Source organism: Acipenser ruthenus, chromosome 18, assembly GCF_902713425.1.
Source record: "Acipenser ruthenus chromosome 18, fAciRut3.2 maternal haplotype, whole genome shotgun sequence".
NCBI lineage: Eukaryota > Metazoa > Chordata > Actinopteri > Acipenseriformes > Acipenseridae > Acipenser > Acipenser ruthenus.
Window position 1 is genome coordinate 18,083,759 of NC_081206.1, and position 17,491 is coordinate 18,101,249.

General features: G+C 40.1%; 1 protein-coding gene across 1 annotated transcript in view; it reads left to right on the plus strand.

Moving 5' to 3' along the window:
• The first annotated feature begins 1,452 nt into the window (after positions 1–1,452).
• Positions 1,453–17,491, plus strand: part of LOC117405651 (formin-like) — a 137,430-nt gene continuing 121,391 nt past the window's right edge. The window contains exons 1-2 of the mRNA XM_058991378.1: positions 1,453–1,527; positions 5,165–7,171. Coding sequence (XP_058847361.1) covers positions 5,284–7,171 — 1,888 coding nt within the window. The 5' untranslated portion in view covers positions 1,453–1,527; positions 5,165–5,283. The remainder of the gene's footprint in view (positions 1,528–5,164; positions 7,172–17,491) is intronic.

A 17,491-nucleotide genomic window follows, 5' to 3' on the forward strand; every position in this document is an offset into this window, starting at 1 on the left:
ACTTTGCTATGCTTTTTCTTTTCAATCAATTTAAAAAGTCAAATTTTGCAAATTATTAGTTCAATTAAGGTTTCAATTAAGTAATTGAGAGCTTGGTTGGAACAAAAACCAGCAGGACAGTGGGTCCCCAGGACATTAGGTAGTGCAAGATTAGTGTTATATGTTAATGTTATAGTAGAAATACTGAAGGGTAATCAGGTGGGGTTTATCACACATATGAGAACGTGGTAAGAACTATAAATAGAGTAAAATGGTACGTAGAAAGGGAGTTCATGTATAATGAGTTTGCTGTTCAAATCAAGTACAGACACAACACGGATGCAATGTGCAGCCCCTTGCCTTCTCTTCTGGTGTCCCGTCCCTTTTTGATTGTCACTGCTCTAGAACCAAACATTCAACTGAAGTAAATTGCAAAGTTGCTAAATTTGTTAAAGTCTGTGTTCATATATTTGTTTGTGGTGTTTTGAGCTGAATATTTATTCTAGTGTTCTAGCGGTATAATTTATTGTATTATAGCATGCTGCGTGGTATTATAGCAATACTGGATTACCAGTGAAGTGTGGGTAGTTTCATAGTCCGTACTATGAGTCATGCAATTGAGGGTTGCCTGGGTCTGTTTGAAAAGACTGCTCCTCTCCCCAGCAAATCCAGCAGCTTGAACAGCTCTGTGACTTACTGTACGAAACACACTTTATGTATTTGGCTAATGGGTTATATAAGCTATTCAGAAAGAATATACCAAACAGTGAAATTACTAACACTAGGTTGGAATAATGCCAAGACTTTGTTGCCCCCAGATTTTCTGCCCGCAGCCATTAGTATCTCCAGTTCAGAGAGTTAAAGCCCACAGAGGCAAGGTCACTGACTACCAGCCCTTGCAAAGCAATAACCTGCATGATGTTTGCATCCGAAAAAAATAAACATTTAGCTGGCAAATGGTCAACATGACATCAATTACAGAGGTTGGATATGGAAGCACCTGGACACTACCAGCCCTTGACTATGTCTGCCTTGCCTGTTGTGCCTGACTTGTAACAGGGAGATGCAGCTTGTATATAGACCACAAATCACATTTGGAACACAGTGAAGCAGCAGTGTCTGCTACAGAATACGCTCCAATTGTTTATTGCCGAACAACACCAGCATTATTTAATAGTCTACAACAGTATACATATGTATGTTTGCTAATACTGTAATCTCTCATGGCTTTTTTGTCATAAATAAAGTTTATCAAAAGTGCTGACCACCGTTGGCCGCTCGGAAAACCCTTCAGTTCCTATGAAACCCCTCCCCTTTTCACCTGTGAGACTGCAGATGTTGTTTAACAGGTCCCTCCTTTTGACTGGCCGCGGGGCTGGATTTCTCGCTCCCCCCAATCAAAATGCGATCAGGGATCACTGCGGCGTTTCAATGGCTGGTCCCGCTGCCAGTAACTGTGCCGAGGCTGCAGTTCCACAGAGTCAGCTGGCTGGATTCTTAAGGGTCTTTGGAATATGTGTGGAAAATGTGAAGATGCAACGCAAATACGTAAGTACAGTACAGCAAATGAGTGTCTTTTAATTTGTGTACAGTTTTATATTGTCTAGTGTAGGCTATACGAAGAGAAGCTTGTTGCATAGCAAATGTGTCATTATTAAAAGGTTATAATGAAAAGGACACATCATGTAAAGTTAATATTCTCCTGGGAATTGTACTATTTATAGGCTATGTTAAGAGTTTTTGACTGTCGTGGTGAGCATTGTATAATTGAGTTGTATACAGTGCTGTACTTTATTGTGGCATTCGATGATGAGGCAAGTAAAAAAAAAAATTAAAAAAAAAATTAAAAAGCAAACTGAGGATATTTGCAGCGGGGGTATTTTTAGTCCACTGCACAGTATGTGCCGCATGGACCGAAGACAAGAATATATTAGTTTACTGTAAATAGTTATTGCATCCTTTTTATTCTCTGCGACTGGTTTGCTGTAATGGAAGACGCTGATGCTAAATGAGCGGTGAATGTTGCATCTCGGTGTGGGACATGGCCGCATGGATCGGACAAGGAGAACAGGGAAGATGCAAACATGAAGGGAATACCATAGCCAGATCAAAGTGCCTCTTTGCGACGTACAGTTTAAAGGATGCTGCATGTCACCGTGCTCGTCTTGGGTCACTGGAAGTGTGTCGGTGCGCCGATCAGTCCAAAGGTTTCTTTTTATCTACGTTATTTTACTTTGAACATCATTCATTTGATCATTTTCTCAGGGCTTTAGAACATAGTTTAAAAGTACATAGCTTCCTACCTTATGTGAAACATTATAATTTTATTCTTACAGGATCTGTATATATATATAGAGAGAGAGAGAGAGAGAGAGAGAGAGAGAGAGAGAGAGAGAGAGAGAGAGAGAGAGAGAGAGAGAGAGAGAGTGTAGCTGAAAGCACCTTACCTTATACCCTGCTGAGAAACGAATTTGAGTTTACTTGGTAGTGTCGCCCTGAATTGAGCTTGACTGTGGAGGTTACAGATCAAAGCAGCATGAAAGGATGTGGGTACATTATTGTTATTGTTAGTTTCAGTGGTTTGCCATTAACAGTTTAACTGAAATAGTTAGGGGCCAAATTAATAACTACGAAATAGGGCTACAGGGCGAAACTACACACTGTTAAAAACATTTGCAAAAAGTCTCGTCTCAAACTAGACATTCATCAGTCATGCAGCAGGTCACAAGTGCTTCAGATTTGTAAGTGGCTGGCGCTCTGGCAACCTGGGGGGTTTGTGAAGTATACAAAACAGCAAGTATGTAAAGCAGCAAGTACCTGGAGATACTGTACCTGAGTGGGCCATATTATTAGGAACAGTGGTCTAGATGGTTAGATCACTGTTGTGTTCACAATAATAATAATAATAATAATAATAATAATAATAATAATAATAGAATGGGATCAAATATTTGATGACGTTTATTTCTTCTTTAAAAGAACAAAAAAGTACCCTCCTTAGGACATGTATGTTTAAAGCCAAATAGGTTTACTTTATTATAGTTAGACCATGAGAAAACAATTGGTATTTTTAGAATGTGTCTTTTATTTAATGTATTATTGTTTTGTGTTTCTGATCCAATCTAACCCTTTACTGTAAGTATGATCAATGTGCAGTCTGTCTGTATGGAACGGTCTTACATCATCGAGACTGTGGTCTATTCCCATGATTTGCATGCTGTCTATGATGAAGCTTCACTATCCTACAATAAACTAACACAATTAGCCCACCAAATCTATTGCAAACACATAGGCAGTACAAGCAGTAGCATTGAATGCTTTAGGATCAAGTCCAGAAAATGTATTCTTAAAAGTGATCCAAGGTTTACTGATCAGGTCTTACATAAACTATAAGAAAAGAATATCCGTTTTGACATCAGGAGTTTTGTGAAAGGTTTATTTGGCACTTGACTCCAAATAAACCTCCTCAGACAGTGTTTTTAATACTGCTGTATTAAAAATCTCAGTGCAGTCGTAATTCATGTCACTCCCACGTTTTACACTATCTGTGCCAGTGGAGCAAAGAAAGGGAAAGGGAGGCTCTTACACTCTCTGAACAGCCTCCCTCTGCTCTGTGGTGGTGGAGTGGAGAAAGGGAGGCTCTTATACTCTCTGAACAATAATAGTTTGTTCTGTGTTCTCTCATTTATGGTACAATCACTCTCCCTCTGCTCTGTGGCGGTGGAGCAGGGGGAGGTTGTTCAGAGTGTATAAGAGCCTCCCCTTTTCCTTCTCTTTCTCTGCTCCACCACCACAGAGCAGAGGGAGGTGGTGGGACAGGGGAAGCGACCTGTTGTGCTTGATCAATAGCTTCACTTTGCCTCACTTCACTAAGCCAGGAAGGAGAGTGATTGTGCCACAAATGAGAAAACACAGAACTACTTAAAATACTTAAACTAAACACAGGCAGAGAGAGGAGTAAAAATGACGCAGGATATTATTATTATTATTATTATTATTATTATTATTATTATTATTATTATTATTATTATTTTGTTCAAGAATTCTACCCAATTTGAAATGGCCAATTTAAATGTCACCTCAGCTCTGCAACCCACTGACTGCTCAGTAGGCAACTTGTATTTATTACTGCTGTCAAGCCAATGCCAAGTCTGAGAAGTCTCCAGGCCAGTAGGGGGCGCTCAAATGCCATGAGGCAAACTAGACAATTTCCTTCCCAGCCCACGGGAGTGCACAGGCCAATGCAGCGCTCCCTGTGGGCCCCCAGCCAAGATTGGTAACTCAGCATGACCAGGATTTGAACCAGCAAATTCGTGATCGCTGGACTCACCCTTCACTGCAGGAGCCAATGGTGCCTACTCAAGTTTTTTGTTTTTGGTTTTGATTATAAAAGAATCTTCTTACTTTAGCAAACAAGCGTTTTGACAAGAGTGTAGATTATTCCAGAGGTGCCCTGGCATTGCCTCTCTTACTTTTATTTTATATTTTCTTTTTAGTGAGAGTACCATAGTTTGCTGTATTGGTTGGCCATCCTTCAAAAATGTAGACTATATATATATATATATATATATATATATATATTTTTAGGTGAAACTTTATACAGTATTAAAGCAACAGTAATAGCTTTGGGTTCTATTTTGGTATTCACTATTACAACAAACATGGCTTAACACTTATTAAAGTTATTTTTTGAAGTGAGGTGGTTTTAGAAATGGCCACTAGAGGGTGTGTAACTGTAATTACTGCCCCCTCTGCAACTGTGGCAACAGTGAGTTGGTAAATGGAAAATCTCTATAAGAAACACAGTTTCAGAGGGGACAGAAATAGCTGCACATCCACCAATTCAAAAATTCTCTTGGGAGGAATCCAGAAAAATGTCTTCAGGGGTCTCAACGCTGATGATGCAAAATATGTTGAAAACCTTTCATCAAAGAAAAAAGAAAATCATAGTGATTTTCATTTTGGCTTTAGGACACAGGGGCCAGTCTGTATACTTTATACTAGAACACACAGGGACAGCTTTTAATTGAGTGTTATATATAACATGCCAGTGTAGCAGAAATACACCACCTGCTGTGGTAAAACACTATTAAAAATAACATTAACATATGGATGTTATAACTGCAGTGGAATGATGTGTTTTCAGTATTCAGTAAACATTTAATAAGGTTCTTCTTTTTGACAGGCAATCGATACCCCAGAAGATGAAAACCAAAAGCTTTTTAGGCCGTTCTCCAAATCACATGCTGTGCCTTACAGACTATTAGAAGACTGACCACTTAATTTAAGTGCACGAATAGTTAGATGAGGCTCATAATGGAAGGCAGGCATACAGGGCACCAACTGCATAAACCCATCAAAGAGCTGAGCCACATCAGCTTGTATTTTCCAAGGGGAAGAGTCAGGAGATTTACGTACAAGGGCAGTGCTTCTTCACAGGACCAGCCCATTAACTGCTTTGCTAAGTATGACCAGACAAAGGAGGAGCCGGAGGGAGCAAAACAGAAGGCCCAGTCTTGTGAAAGCACTGTGAAGCATCTGAACTTAACAACAACAAAGGGTGCTGTTACAGAGTTTCACAGGCTGACTACAGAGCAGGAGAGAGTCCTGACGGATCTGTTTGCTATATGCGCCTACTGCAGGACCAGATTTCAAATGGGAAACCAGGATGGGAAACTTCAGGGCTACCCGGAGAGTGGGAACCTGCAGACAGGCGGCGAAGACGGGCGCTTTAGCAGTAGCAGTGATGTACAGCACTTCCAGTCACTTTCCTTATCGACTGAGTGGAAGAAAACTGCCTCCAAAAGCAGAAAGATGAAGAAACTTGGCACTAGGAAGAGGGATAGCGCAGAAGGGATTCTGCAGAGTAAAATCAAAAGGAAAGTGTACAGTGGCACAGAGTTGTACTCCGTCTGTATTTCTAAAGGAAAAGACAGGAACATTTACAGCAAACTCCCTGCAATTCCCAAAGACCCCGGATCAGTGATCTGCACCAGCATGGAAAGCAGTGCCACGTCAGCTTCTGAGGAAAAGGATAAGATAGAAAAGGAAGACTGGGAATTTTTAGAGGACTCCAAAAACTTTGAGTCAGACACAGACCTGTGCAGTGAATTATCTGAGTATGATAACGAGTTGCTCACAGGGTATGGGGTTTCATACGGCAGCAGCTTCCTGGATGAGCAAGACAACATTAAACTGGAGCGGAGTATGTGTGGATATCACATGGACAGCATGTCGGAGCACAGTTCACCTGGCAAGGCTGTTAAGAAGTCTTCAGATCAGACATACCCTTACCAACATGGAGTTCACAAAAGAGAAACTGGGATTAAAGTTGTTGCTAAACTGCAGGAGGTGGAAGCTGTCATGCAGAAAGTGCGCCGAGGAGAGTCGGTGGAAAGAAAAGAGTGTGCAGAAGCAGCAAATGATAGCGTCACGTCAGGGTTCACTGTAGTGCAAAGTAGACTTCTCACTAAAGAAGATGTACTCGCAGTACCTGTGGCTGATTCAGAATCTAGCTTAAGTTTGACTCAGGACTGCAATAAAAAGGATCTCTCTGGCTCGGGGCAGCACAGGGAAGCAGCTTTCTCTAACAATGAGTCATGCAATCTCGGCGAAGTGGTCAATAGAAATCTTTTTAAAGTTATCCAAAGTGACAGTTTCGATGAAACCGCCGAATTGAAATGCCTGAGAATAAGCAGAACCGCCTCAAGGGTTTTAGAGGGAACGCGGGACAGCAAAAGTGCACTAAGCCTAGACAAAAATAACCCGGAATTTCTGAGGCTACCCCTGCAGTACAGTGCTGAGGGAAATAGCAGTTTTAAATTAGAGGGCAAGAGCCCCACTTCACCTTCATTAGCTGCTGTATGTAACGTGTTTAACAGCTCCTTCCCCTCGTCCAATAGTTACCAGTGCATGTCACCTGCCCCGTCCCCGTTGTCCTCCAGACTTCCCAGCCCGCAGCTTAACCACAGGATCCTGCCTCTACCCCGGCAGTGCACAGAGAAGGAGGAGGCTCTACCTGCTGCAGGCTTTTCAATAGACATTGTGCAGGAGCCCCCTACACAGAGACCCACTTCAGAGGTTCTGGATCAGAATGGGAACAAAAGCACCGTGACACACCTGGACTTGAGTCCGAATAGAGAGAGGCAGGGTAACCGTGGGAAACGCAACGGAGCGAGTGTTCCAGCCCCAGGTTAGTGATTTTCCTGTCTCTCGTTGATCGATGCGATTGATTGACTTTATTAGAATTAAGAGTTGATAATTATTGCATTCACACCTCTATCTATTTCCTTTTTCTAGACTGTGGTTAATTCTTTAGCTTGTAGCTTGTGTTATCTTAAGAGAAGTGCATGTTTCTCACCTCTCACTAGATTAGTTTCTTTTGAGGCAGTTTCTTTCTCTCTCTCTCATTATGGGTAAAAGAAGAAACATTTTCAATAAAGCATGCCTGGAAGTGTGTCACAGCCTTTATTTTGGAGTGAGAGGGAAGGGAAGAAGCACATATTCATTATAGTCTAGGGGGTAGAGTTTGAATTCAGGCACAGCCATAGACATTGAAGTACCATTGTTCCATGAGTTGAGCTGCCGTCCCCACAACTGACTCATTGTCTCTGCAAAGTTATACAGGCAGTTCCTAGCCATGGTGTTTTTGTTATAAAGGTAGGTAATCAGGAGAGACCTATTGGGCTTACAGTATATTTCTGCACAGGATAATATGTAGGAGTAATACTCTTCTGCAATTTTTAAAACTATTATTAAAACTATATGACGTAGGAGTGTACTGACACTGTAATTGCCTTTTGTTATTATTTGTTTATTTAGCAGACGCCTTTATCTGAGACGACTTACAGAGACTAGGGTGAGTGAACAATGCGTCAGCTGCAGAGTCACTTACAACAAAGTCTCACCCAAAAGACAGAGCACAAGGAGGTTAAGTGACTTGCTCAGGGTAACACAATGAGTCAGTGAGCGAGCCAAGATATGAACCTGGGACCTTCTGGTTACAAGCCCCTTTTCTTTAACCACTGGACCACACAGCCTCCTAGAAAGTTGTACTTCCCTCAGTTGAGTGTTTTAAAAGCTGATTAGAAGCTAATTTTCCTTTCACCTGGTGCGCTGTCATAGTGAAAATTTTCAATATAGTAAAAATGTTAGCGCTCCTGATGAAAGGAAAATTTGCTTCTAATCTGCTTTTTAAAAAACTCAATGAGGAAGGGAATTGCCATTGATTGGCACTCGATTGTAAAGGTGAGGGAAGGACAGCTTTTCTTGTTTTGAAATCAGTGGATTTATTTAATACCTGCCGATCAATACTCCTTAAAGACAGTCACGAGTACAAGCGCAAGTATAAGCACACCCTGGAGATTCAAAACATTTTCAATAGATTCATACTGATTTTGTTTCATACTGCTCTGAATTTAGGCTGTATTAGAAATCAGCTGTTAGACATTTCCAGTCTAATCACACGGCCAGTTTACTGCATTTTTTCAATTCATTATGAACTCAGAGACAGGCAGTGGCCGTCGCAGTTAGATCTTATGATGAATGCATATCAAATCTGTCCTCTCTCTTAAAATACTCTAGACCTTCATAATACACAAAGCTGCCTTTTTGCTAATACACTGAGCTAGAGTCATGCTGTCGGTCTGGTTTTCAGTGAAGCCTGTGACTATCGCTTCTAGTTTCCAGTGCAGACATTTTGTGTATCAACAAAACAATAAGCTAAATATTCCACCTTGTAAACATCAGGAAAAAGGTTGATCAGGAGCCAGGTACGAGGAACAGGCCCCTTTTAAATAAATGGTTGCATGAACTCCTAATAGTAAACCTACAGTGAGATGGTATGATATTAATAAGTGGGATCTGTTCAGAATAGATTTAGAAGGGGTCTTATTATAATTCAAATCCCTGGTACCTGGTAAATTCAATAATATACCTAAACTAGGGAGTTCTGTAACCCAGGACTGTGTATGTTTCTAACCCTGTTGTTATTGTAACCTGACTCATGTTTCATAAAGTGGGTAGGATTTTTTTCATTCTGTCAGATTTCTGACCTGTTTAAAATCCTGTCTTCACTAACATTGCTCTATGGTCAAAGCTGCTGTCTTCATGCCACTTTAGTCCAACCTTGCTAACCCTTGCTGTGATCAAGAGCTTGCACTCCCTGCATGCAGTGCAGGCTTTCAGTACTTCTGCTTCTCGGACGTGTGTCACTGGATTTCTACAATGCACTGCCAATCAGATGACAGAGAAGTGCATTCAAGTCTTACAGTACATACTGACTGAAATGCATTCTTCTACTGTGTGCTTCTAAACACAATTCAACGTGACGTACTCTGTCTCAATACAGTGGGTGCCATGGAAAACGCCCCCAGTAATGCACCTCATACTGTATTGCACCGTGGGTTAAACCCATGTAGAACTTGAAACCCCCCCTGGCTGAACACCATATGGTGTTGTTTCCAAACATGTGGCACTGTATCATGTTTTAAACAGTTTTCCATGTATGTACTGATGGAAGAATGATATGGATGACAATTACATACAACCTAAATGTAACATAAAACCAACATCAGATGTAGCCTTACTTTGGCTAGAAAAGAGAATGTATGTATTGGAGAGTACTGTATGTAGTGTATCCCCAAAGCCATACTGCAGATCCACACTTAGGATAGAATTATTATATTATAGACATCGTTTTGAAGAAGAATGAATTAAATAACTGAAATAAAGTGGTAGTTCAGTTTGTTACGTTGCATTCCGTGGGGCACCAAGTCTGCTTCAGTGCAACAATACATTTGTATTAAAGTTACAAACAATGTGTCTATGAGACCATTGCACAGGCTGTTTTATTACCCTGTGTTCAAAATGCTTGCTCCAGGGCACAATTAGCAACAATTGTTCTTGAAAGTAAAACAAAATGTTAGTACAGCAAAAACTGAGAGGCCTTGGAAGTCACGTTCTGCATACAGTCACATTCTGTTACATTGAAGCGGATCTACACTGCTGGGTGTTATATAGCTGTGAAATGATTCCTTTTAAAATGAACAGTGTAAAAACAGTTGTTCATACTGCCACCCTAGACTCTACATGCAGTACCAGCTGTTTTCTATTACTATTGTATTCAGTGATTTTAATAAGGTCAATAAATCGCCCAGGCATGTGGAAAACCCCATCTGGATTCATATTGCGTTTACTGTTTGAATCGGCTGCTGTTTAGATGGTGTCTGTTTATGTTTATGATATATACATTGCTACCGGATATGTAATTCCATTGTCACGTTTTACTTTATGCACTCAGAGAGCTGACAGAGGCTCTTGATTAAAGAGAGTCATTCATGGATTTTACTCTTAATTGCAAAATCATTTTTCTAATTTTCTCAACATTGATTTATAAACTTAAAAATCATTGTAACATTTTTGATTTTAATATTTGATAGTGAAATATCTAAATTACCCCTTCCTAAAACAATGTGTATAAATTAATCCTATATATAAACATCAGTGTTTACAGAATGATAAAGCGTTTGGTGAGATTGGCTCCGGGTTTGTAAAATGAACAGATGTGTGCCTCCTTTTAAAATAGGAGTAAATTACAGGCTTGAATCAAATGCTTTGAGAAGATCCTTAGTTAGTCCCTTGTCCATTGTGGTGGTGGAAATTTGACCATGGGACAACCTCAAATGTAATGAAGTTCAGTCCACGCCAATATATAAATACATTGCAGATACTTTAAAACATTTTAGCTGTTTCCAAACACTGTTTTCCCTTGAAGATTTATATCCCTCGTTTGAAATTTGTTTGTCATCGCTGGCATACCCCTCTCTGTGCTTCATAGGGTATTTGTGCTGATGTTACTTATTAGATAAATATCGTATCTGATAGCCTGAAGTCAGCTGTGAATATGTGATTTCCTTTTCTGCTCTTATGCTAATGCTGTGGTGTGGCTGGGTATTGTCTTCATGTGTCTAGAAGTTTGAATGTAACTGTAACAAGGAAATAGCACGGGTCCTTTAAAACCAAAGGTTTTGTTCCAGCTGCATTACATAAAAAATGCCAGTAGCAGGTATGATACAGTGTGGTAAGCTGTAATTGGAATGACCTGTTAGCATGGCGTTTGCACCAGTGTACAGCATGGGACTGCCAGGCCAAAGCCTGCCAGTGAAGGGTAGCCAAGTGGAGTGAATTGGGATGGAGCAGCAGCAGAGGCAGACTGGTGCCTCATGCTGACCGGCTGAAAAGCTGTTTCTTATTTCCTGGGACCCAGGGATGGCGCTATACAGAGGGGGTTCGTTGACTTAACAAGATTTCATTTTACTAAATGTTTTCCTTTTGGGATGAACCGAAAACCGTGTCTTGGGGGTTGAAAAAAGGAAAAAGACCAATGTTGAATCAACAGTAGCCAGCTAAATGCAAAATTGCATTACTAAAAAGAGATTACAACTAATGTAAGGATTACGTGAAGACACCAGGCCTTCCTTATAGAGCGGGTGCTGTATACATATCCGTATTGCACACTTAAATTCCATGCAAGCAGATACATACGTTGATTGATGTAGTAGGGAACTCACAGGCCACTGAGTGAATGAAGCTTAATCCCAACACACAGGCAGACAAATGACAAAGCTCTTTCTCTACCCTTACAGTAAGTATTAATTGGTACTGAATCATATTTGTTGTTGTGCACTTTGAACCCTCACTGCAAGCCAAAAAAAGCCTGGTCCAGAGTTTTCTTTTATGTTTACCGACAAGGAGGCTAGGGCTGTTCAACAGTGAGTGGGATTAAGTGTGAAGGCTGGTCAGTCAAATCAAAGCTTCAGTCTCCATGAGAGCGTGAATGCATCATTCCACCATAGAGCTGGCAGGTTTCAGGCTGCTTCATTGCATTGGCTATTCTCATTGAACCTTTGAACATTTCAAGTGTACACTTTATTAGGAACCACTAGGAAATAAGGCAGGCACATCATGAGCCAGGGGGATGTGAGGGAGCAGAACCATTTGACTTGTCAAGTGATCAACTCCTGTATGCAGTATATAAGGCCTGGAGTAGAGCTTTTTGTAAGTTGAACGTAAAATGTACGAATGTTCCAAATAGTGTCAAGTACTGTGCATTCATTCGTATCCACAGTTACTAAATATATATGTATATTGCACATAAAAAATGCAGCGAACTATAATAAAACAACAGGAAAACAAATCAGATTCTATTACACTCACTTTTTTAAAATAAAAAAGGTTTCTAAAACCAAAGACATAAGTTCAATGTCAATGACACTGATAATGTTAACTTTTTAGCTGATTTATAATGGAGGGCCAGAACAAATGTTTAAGAAGATTGTTAATACACAATCAGTAATCAATCTCTGGGGTGTCTGTGTCAGCGGTATTCATGTTTTACATATCTGCTCCCTCCCTCCCAGTAATTCAACCTTCTCTTGGTTGTTTTTGTATGTGACTCTTTCTTGTTGGTTTGTATGTGCTTGATGTTTTTGCCAGTAAATAATTGCACAACTTTCTGAAACCCTCTGTATGAAGGAATGTGACATTGCGGAGAATATATTCAATGGAAAGGCCTTTTATTGTTCATTTTCTCATGCAATGCTTGTGGCATGTTTGCTACTCCACAAGCCTCCTGACTCTGCATGTGATCTCTTCCAAAACAATCAAAATGAGCAGCTCTTCTAATTTACTTGAAACTGAATTCATTTTGTTAATTGTTTTGTTTTTATTCTAAAATGCTCCATGATTCACTTTCCTTTGTGTGACCTTGGTTCAACTTGGAACTGAAAGCAACAAGCAAACATTATTTACTGCATCCTTGGCAGTGCATTGGGGATATTTACTAAGAAGAGTTAATCATTGTGTCTTGGGTTACAATATACAATATACAAAAGTATTTTTTCCTTCCTTGACTGAAGTCATTCAATCAAGGTGAAACATGACCATTATCATGAAATCAATGTGGTCAAAGCTTGTTGTCTAGAGGTGCCCAGGAAACAAAAATATATCTTTTATACCATCCATTCTCACACACATTTGTCATTGGTCAGTGATTATATATATATATATATATATATATATATATATATATATATATATATATATATATATATATATATATATATATACAGACGTGCTCAAATTTGTTGGTACCCCTCCACAAAAAACGAAGAATGCACAATTTTCTCTGAAATAACTTGAAACTGATAAAAGTAATTGGCATCCACCATTGTTTATTCCATATTTAATAGAAATCAGACTTTGCTTTTGATTTTTTATTCAACATAATATTGTAAATAAGAAAACAAATGAAAATGGCATGGACAAAAATGATGGGACCGCTAACCTAATATTTTGTTGCACAACCTTTAGAGGCAATCACTGCAATCAAACGTTTGCTGTAGCTCTCAATGAGACTTCTGCACCTGTTAACAGGTAGTTTGGCCCACTCTTCCTGAGCAAACTGCTCCAGCTGTCTCAGGTTTGATGGGTGCCTTCTCCAGACTGCAAGTTTCAGCTCTTTCCATAGATGTTCGATAGGATTCAGATCAGGACTCATAGAAGGCCACTTCAGAATAGTCCAATGTTTTGTTCTTATCCATTCTTGGGTGCTTTTAGCTGTGTGTTTTGAGTCATTATCCTGTTGGAGGACCCATGACCTGCGACTGAGACAGAGCTTTCTGACACTGGGCAGTACGTTTCGCTCCAGAATGCCTTGATAGTCTTGAGATTTCATTGTGCCCTGCACAGATTCAAGGCACCCTGAGCCAGGCGCAGCAAAGCAGCCCCAAAACATAACTGAGCCTCCTCCATGACTCACTGTAGGTATGGTGTTCTTTTCTTTGAAAGCTTCATTTTTCCGTCTGTGAACATAGAGCTGATGTGACTTGCCAAAAAGCTCCAGTTTTGACTCATCTTTCCAAAGGACATTCTCCCAGAAGGATTGTGGCTTGTCAATATGCATTTTAGCAAATTCCAGTCTGGCTTTTTATGTTTTTCTTTCAAAAGTGGAGTCCTCCTGGGTCTTCTTCCATGGAGCCCACTTTCGCTCAAAAAGCGACGGATGGTGCGATCAGAAACTGACGTACCTTCACCTTGGAGTTCAGCTTGTATCTCTTTGGCAGTTATCCTTGGTTCTTTTTCTACCATTCGCACTATCCTTCTGTTCACTCTGGGGTCGATTTTCCTCTTGCGGCCGCGCCCAGGGAGGTTGGCTACAGTTCCATGGACCTTAAACTTCTTAATAATATTTGCAACTGTTGTCACAGGAACATCAAGCTGCTTGGAGATGGTCTTGTAGCCTTTACCTTTACTATGCTTGTCTATTATTTTCTTTCTGATCTCCTCAGACAACTCTCTCCTTTGCTTTCTCTGGTCCATGTTCAGTGTGGTGCACACAATGGTACCAAACAGCACAGTGACTACTTTTCTCCATTTAAATAGGCTGAATGACTGATTACAAGATTGGAGACATGTGTGATACTAATTAAAGGAACTAATTAGTTTGAAATATCACTATAATTCAATTATTTATTATCTTTTCTAAGGGGTACCAACAAATGTGTCCAGGCCATTTTAGAATATCTTTGTAGCAATAATTCATCTCTTTTCACAGCTTCTTTGCTTTATTCTATGACATACCAAAGGCATGCAAGTATACATGATAAAATAGCTTTTAATTTCATCACCTTTCAGGAGGAATAAAGCATTATTTCAATGAGCTGTAAGGGTACCAACAAATTTGAGCACGTCTGTGTATATATATATATATATATATATATATATATATATATATATATATATATATATATATATATATATATATATATATACATACAGTGCTGTGCAAACGTTTTAGGCAGGTGTGAAAAAATGTTGTAAAGTAAGAATGCTTTCAAAAATAGACATGTTAATAGATTATATTTATCAATTAACTAAATGCAAAGTGAGGGTACAGAAGAAAAATCTAAATCAAATCAATATTTGGTGTGACCACCCTTTGCCTTCAAAACAGCATCAATTCTTCCAGGTACACTTGCACAAAGTCAGGGATTTTGTAGGCATATAGTCAGGTGTACGATTAAACAATTATACCAAGCAGGTGCTAATGATCATCAATTCAATATGTAGGTTAAAACACAATCATTAACTGAAACAGAAACAGCTGTGTAGGAGGAATAAAACTGGGTGAGGAACAGCCAAACTCAGCTAACAAGGTGAGGTTGCTGAAGACAGTTTACTGTCAAAAGTCATACACCATGGCAAGACTGAGCACAGCAACAAGACACAAGGTATTTATACTGCATCAGCAAGGTCTCTCCCAGGCAGAAATTTCAAGGCAGACAGGGGTTTCCAGATGTGCTGTCCAAGCTCTTTTGAAGAAGCACAAAGAAACGGGCAACGTTGAGGACCGTAGACGCAGTGGTCAGCCAAGGAAACTTACTGCAGCAGATGAAAGACACATCATGCTTAGTTCCCTTCGCAATCGGAAGATGTCCAGCAGTGCCATCAGCTCAGAATTGGCAGAAAACAGTGGGACCCTGGTACACCCATCTACTCTCCGGAGAAGTCTGGTCAGAAGTGGCCTTCATGGAAGACTTGCGGCCAAAAAACCATACCTCCGACATGGAAACAAAGCCAAGCGACTCAACTATGCACGAAAACACAGGAACTGGGGTGCAGAAAGCGGTACACGAATGAGTGTCTGCAGGCAACAGTGAAGCATGGTGGAGGTTCCTTGCAAGTTTGGGGCTGCATTTCTGCAAATGGAGTTGGGGATTTGGTCAGAATTAATGGTCTCCTCAATGCTGAGAAGTACAGGCAGATACTTATCCATCATGCAATACCATCAGGGAGGCATCTGATTGGCCCCAAATTTATTCTGCAGCATGACAACGACCCCAAACATACAGCGAAAGTCATTAAGAACTGTCTTCAGCGTAAAGAAGAACAAGGAGTCCTGGAAGTGATGGTATGGCCCCCACAGAGCCCTGATCTCAACATCATCGAGTCTGTCTGGGATTACATGAAGAGAGAGAAGCAACTGAGGCTGCCTAAATCCACAGAAGAACTGTGGTTAGTTCTCCAAGATGTTTGGGCCAACCTACCTGCCGAGTTCCTTCAAAAACTGTGTGCAAGTGTACCTAGAAGAATTGATGCTGTTTTGAAGGCAAAGGGTGGTCACACCAAATATTGATTTGATGTAGATTTTCCTTCTGTTCACTCACTTTGCATTTAGTTAATTGATAAATATAAACTATTAACATGTCTATTTTTGAAAGCATTCTTACTTTACAGCATTTTTTCACACCTGCCTAAAACTTTTGCACAGTACTGTATATATATATTGACCTGGAAAATAATTATAAGTGAAATATTTAAATAAGTGAAATATTTAAATTTACAGTGAAGCTGCATTGCGAATGTTCAGATTCCAGAACTCAGGAGCTCTGTAGGTGAAAGATGTCTTGCCTATCTTTGTTTTCATAACATAAATATTCAGTTTACATTCAGTGTTCCTTAATCTCATTAACTTCGCTTGCTAACATGGATTGGATATATCTTGAACCATCACCATGTCTACATTTGTAAAGCAGAGAGGCAAAATGAGTTCAATCACACAAAACTTGGGAAGACTATTGTGACATTGTATCGTATTTCTGTTACTGTATCAATGGCAGTGAAAGAAGTTAACTGCTCATTTAACTCATTGAAAAAATAGAGATTTCTCATTAGGTGTGGTGCTTTTCCCAGTATTGTAAACCTAGACATAAATTAAGAGCAAACCCAATTGGTCTAAACAGTGGTGAATCTAAATGCCACCGTTGTTGAAATAATTAAGGTCTTACTCTTCCTGGTGTTTCCATAAATCTAAAGAGACTCAAAGGCATTGTTAGATGTTTCCGATCTGACTTCATTTAGATTAATTGAATAGACTCCTAGTGCTTCAAATTAAAATTGATTATGGCAATGCTATTGCTGCTATTTCCGAAAAAGAACAGAAAGTGGCTACACTGTTCCGAAAAAAACAACAACTTTGCTGAAATTGCCCTAGGTGATGTTAGCGGCTGACACACAGTATTACATTAAACAAGGGCAAAGTAGAGGCAAGGGGCGTCCACATAAAGACACTGAACTGTAGAGCATTTTGCTGGAGACATTTCTGGCACTAGTTCATCATGTTTAAATGCCACTGCATGTTTGGACCAATGCAACAAAGCTGTTCTGTGTTCTGAATCTGTGTCACTTTTCCATTGATCACAGAGATCCTTCTGGATCTCAGTACCCCCAGAGCCTGGTTGGAATGCCATCATTCCCATCGCCGGCTGTGCACTTCAGCTGAACTTACACCACTGTACCATCTGGGTGGGGAATGAATGTATTGCCTGTTTTACCCACCAGCACCTCTTGCTCACCAATACCCTGTTTACACTTGCCACATGGCTTAGGACAACACACCCAGTGCCACACAGCCGTCTCCTTGGAAACAGGCACATAAACACACTTGGCTGAA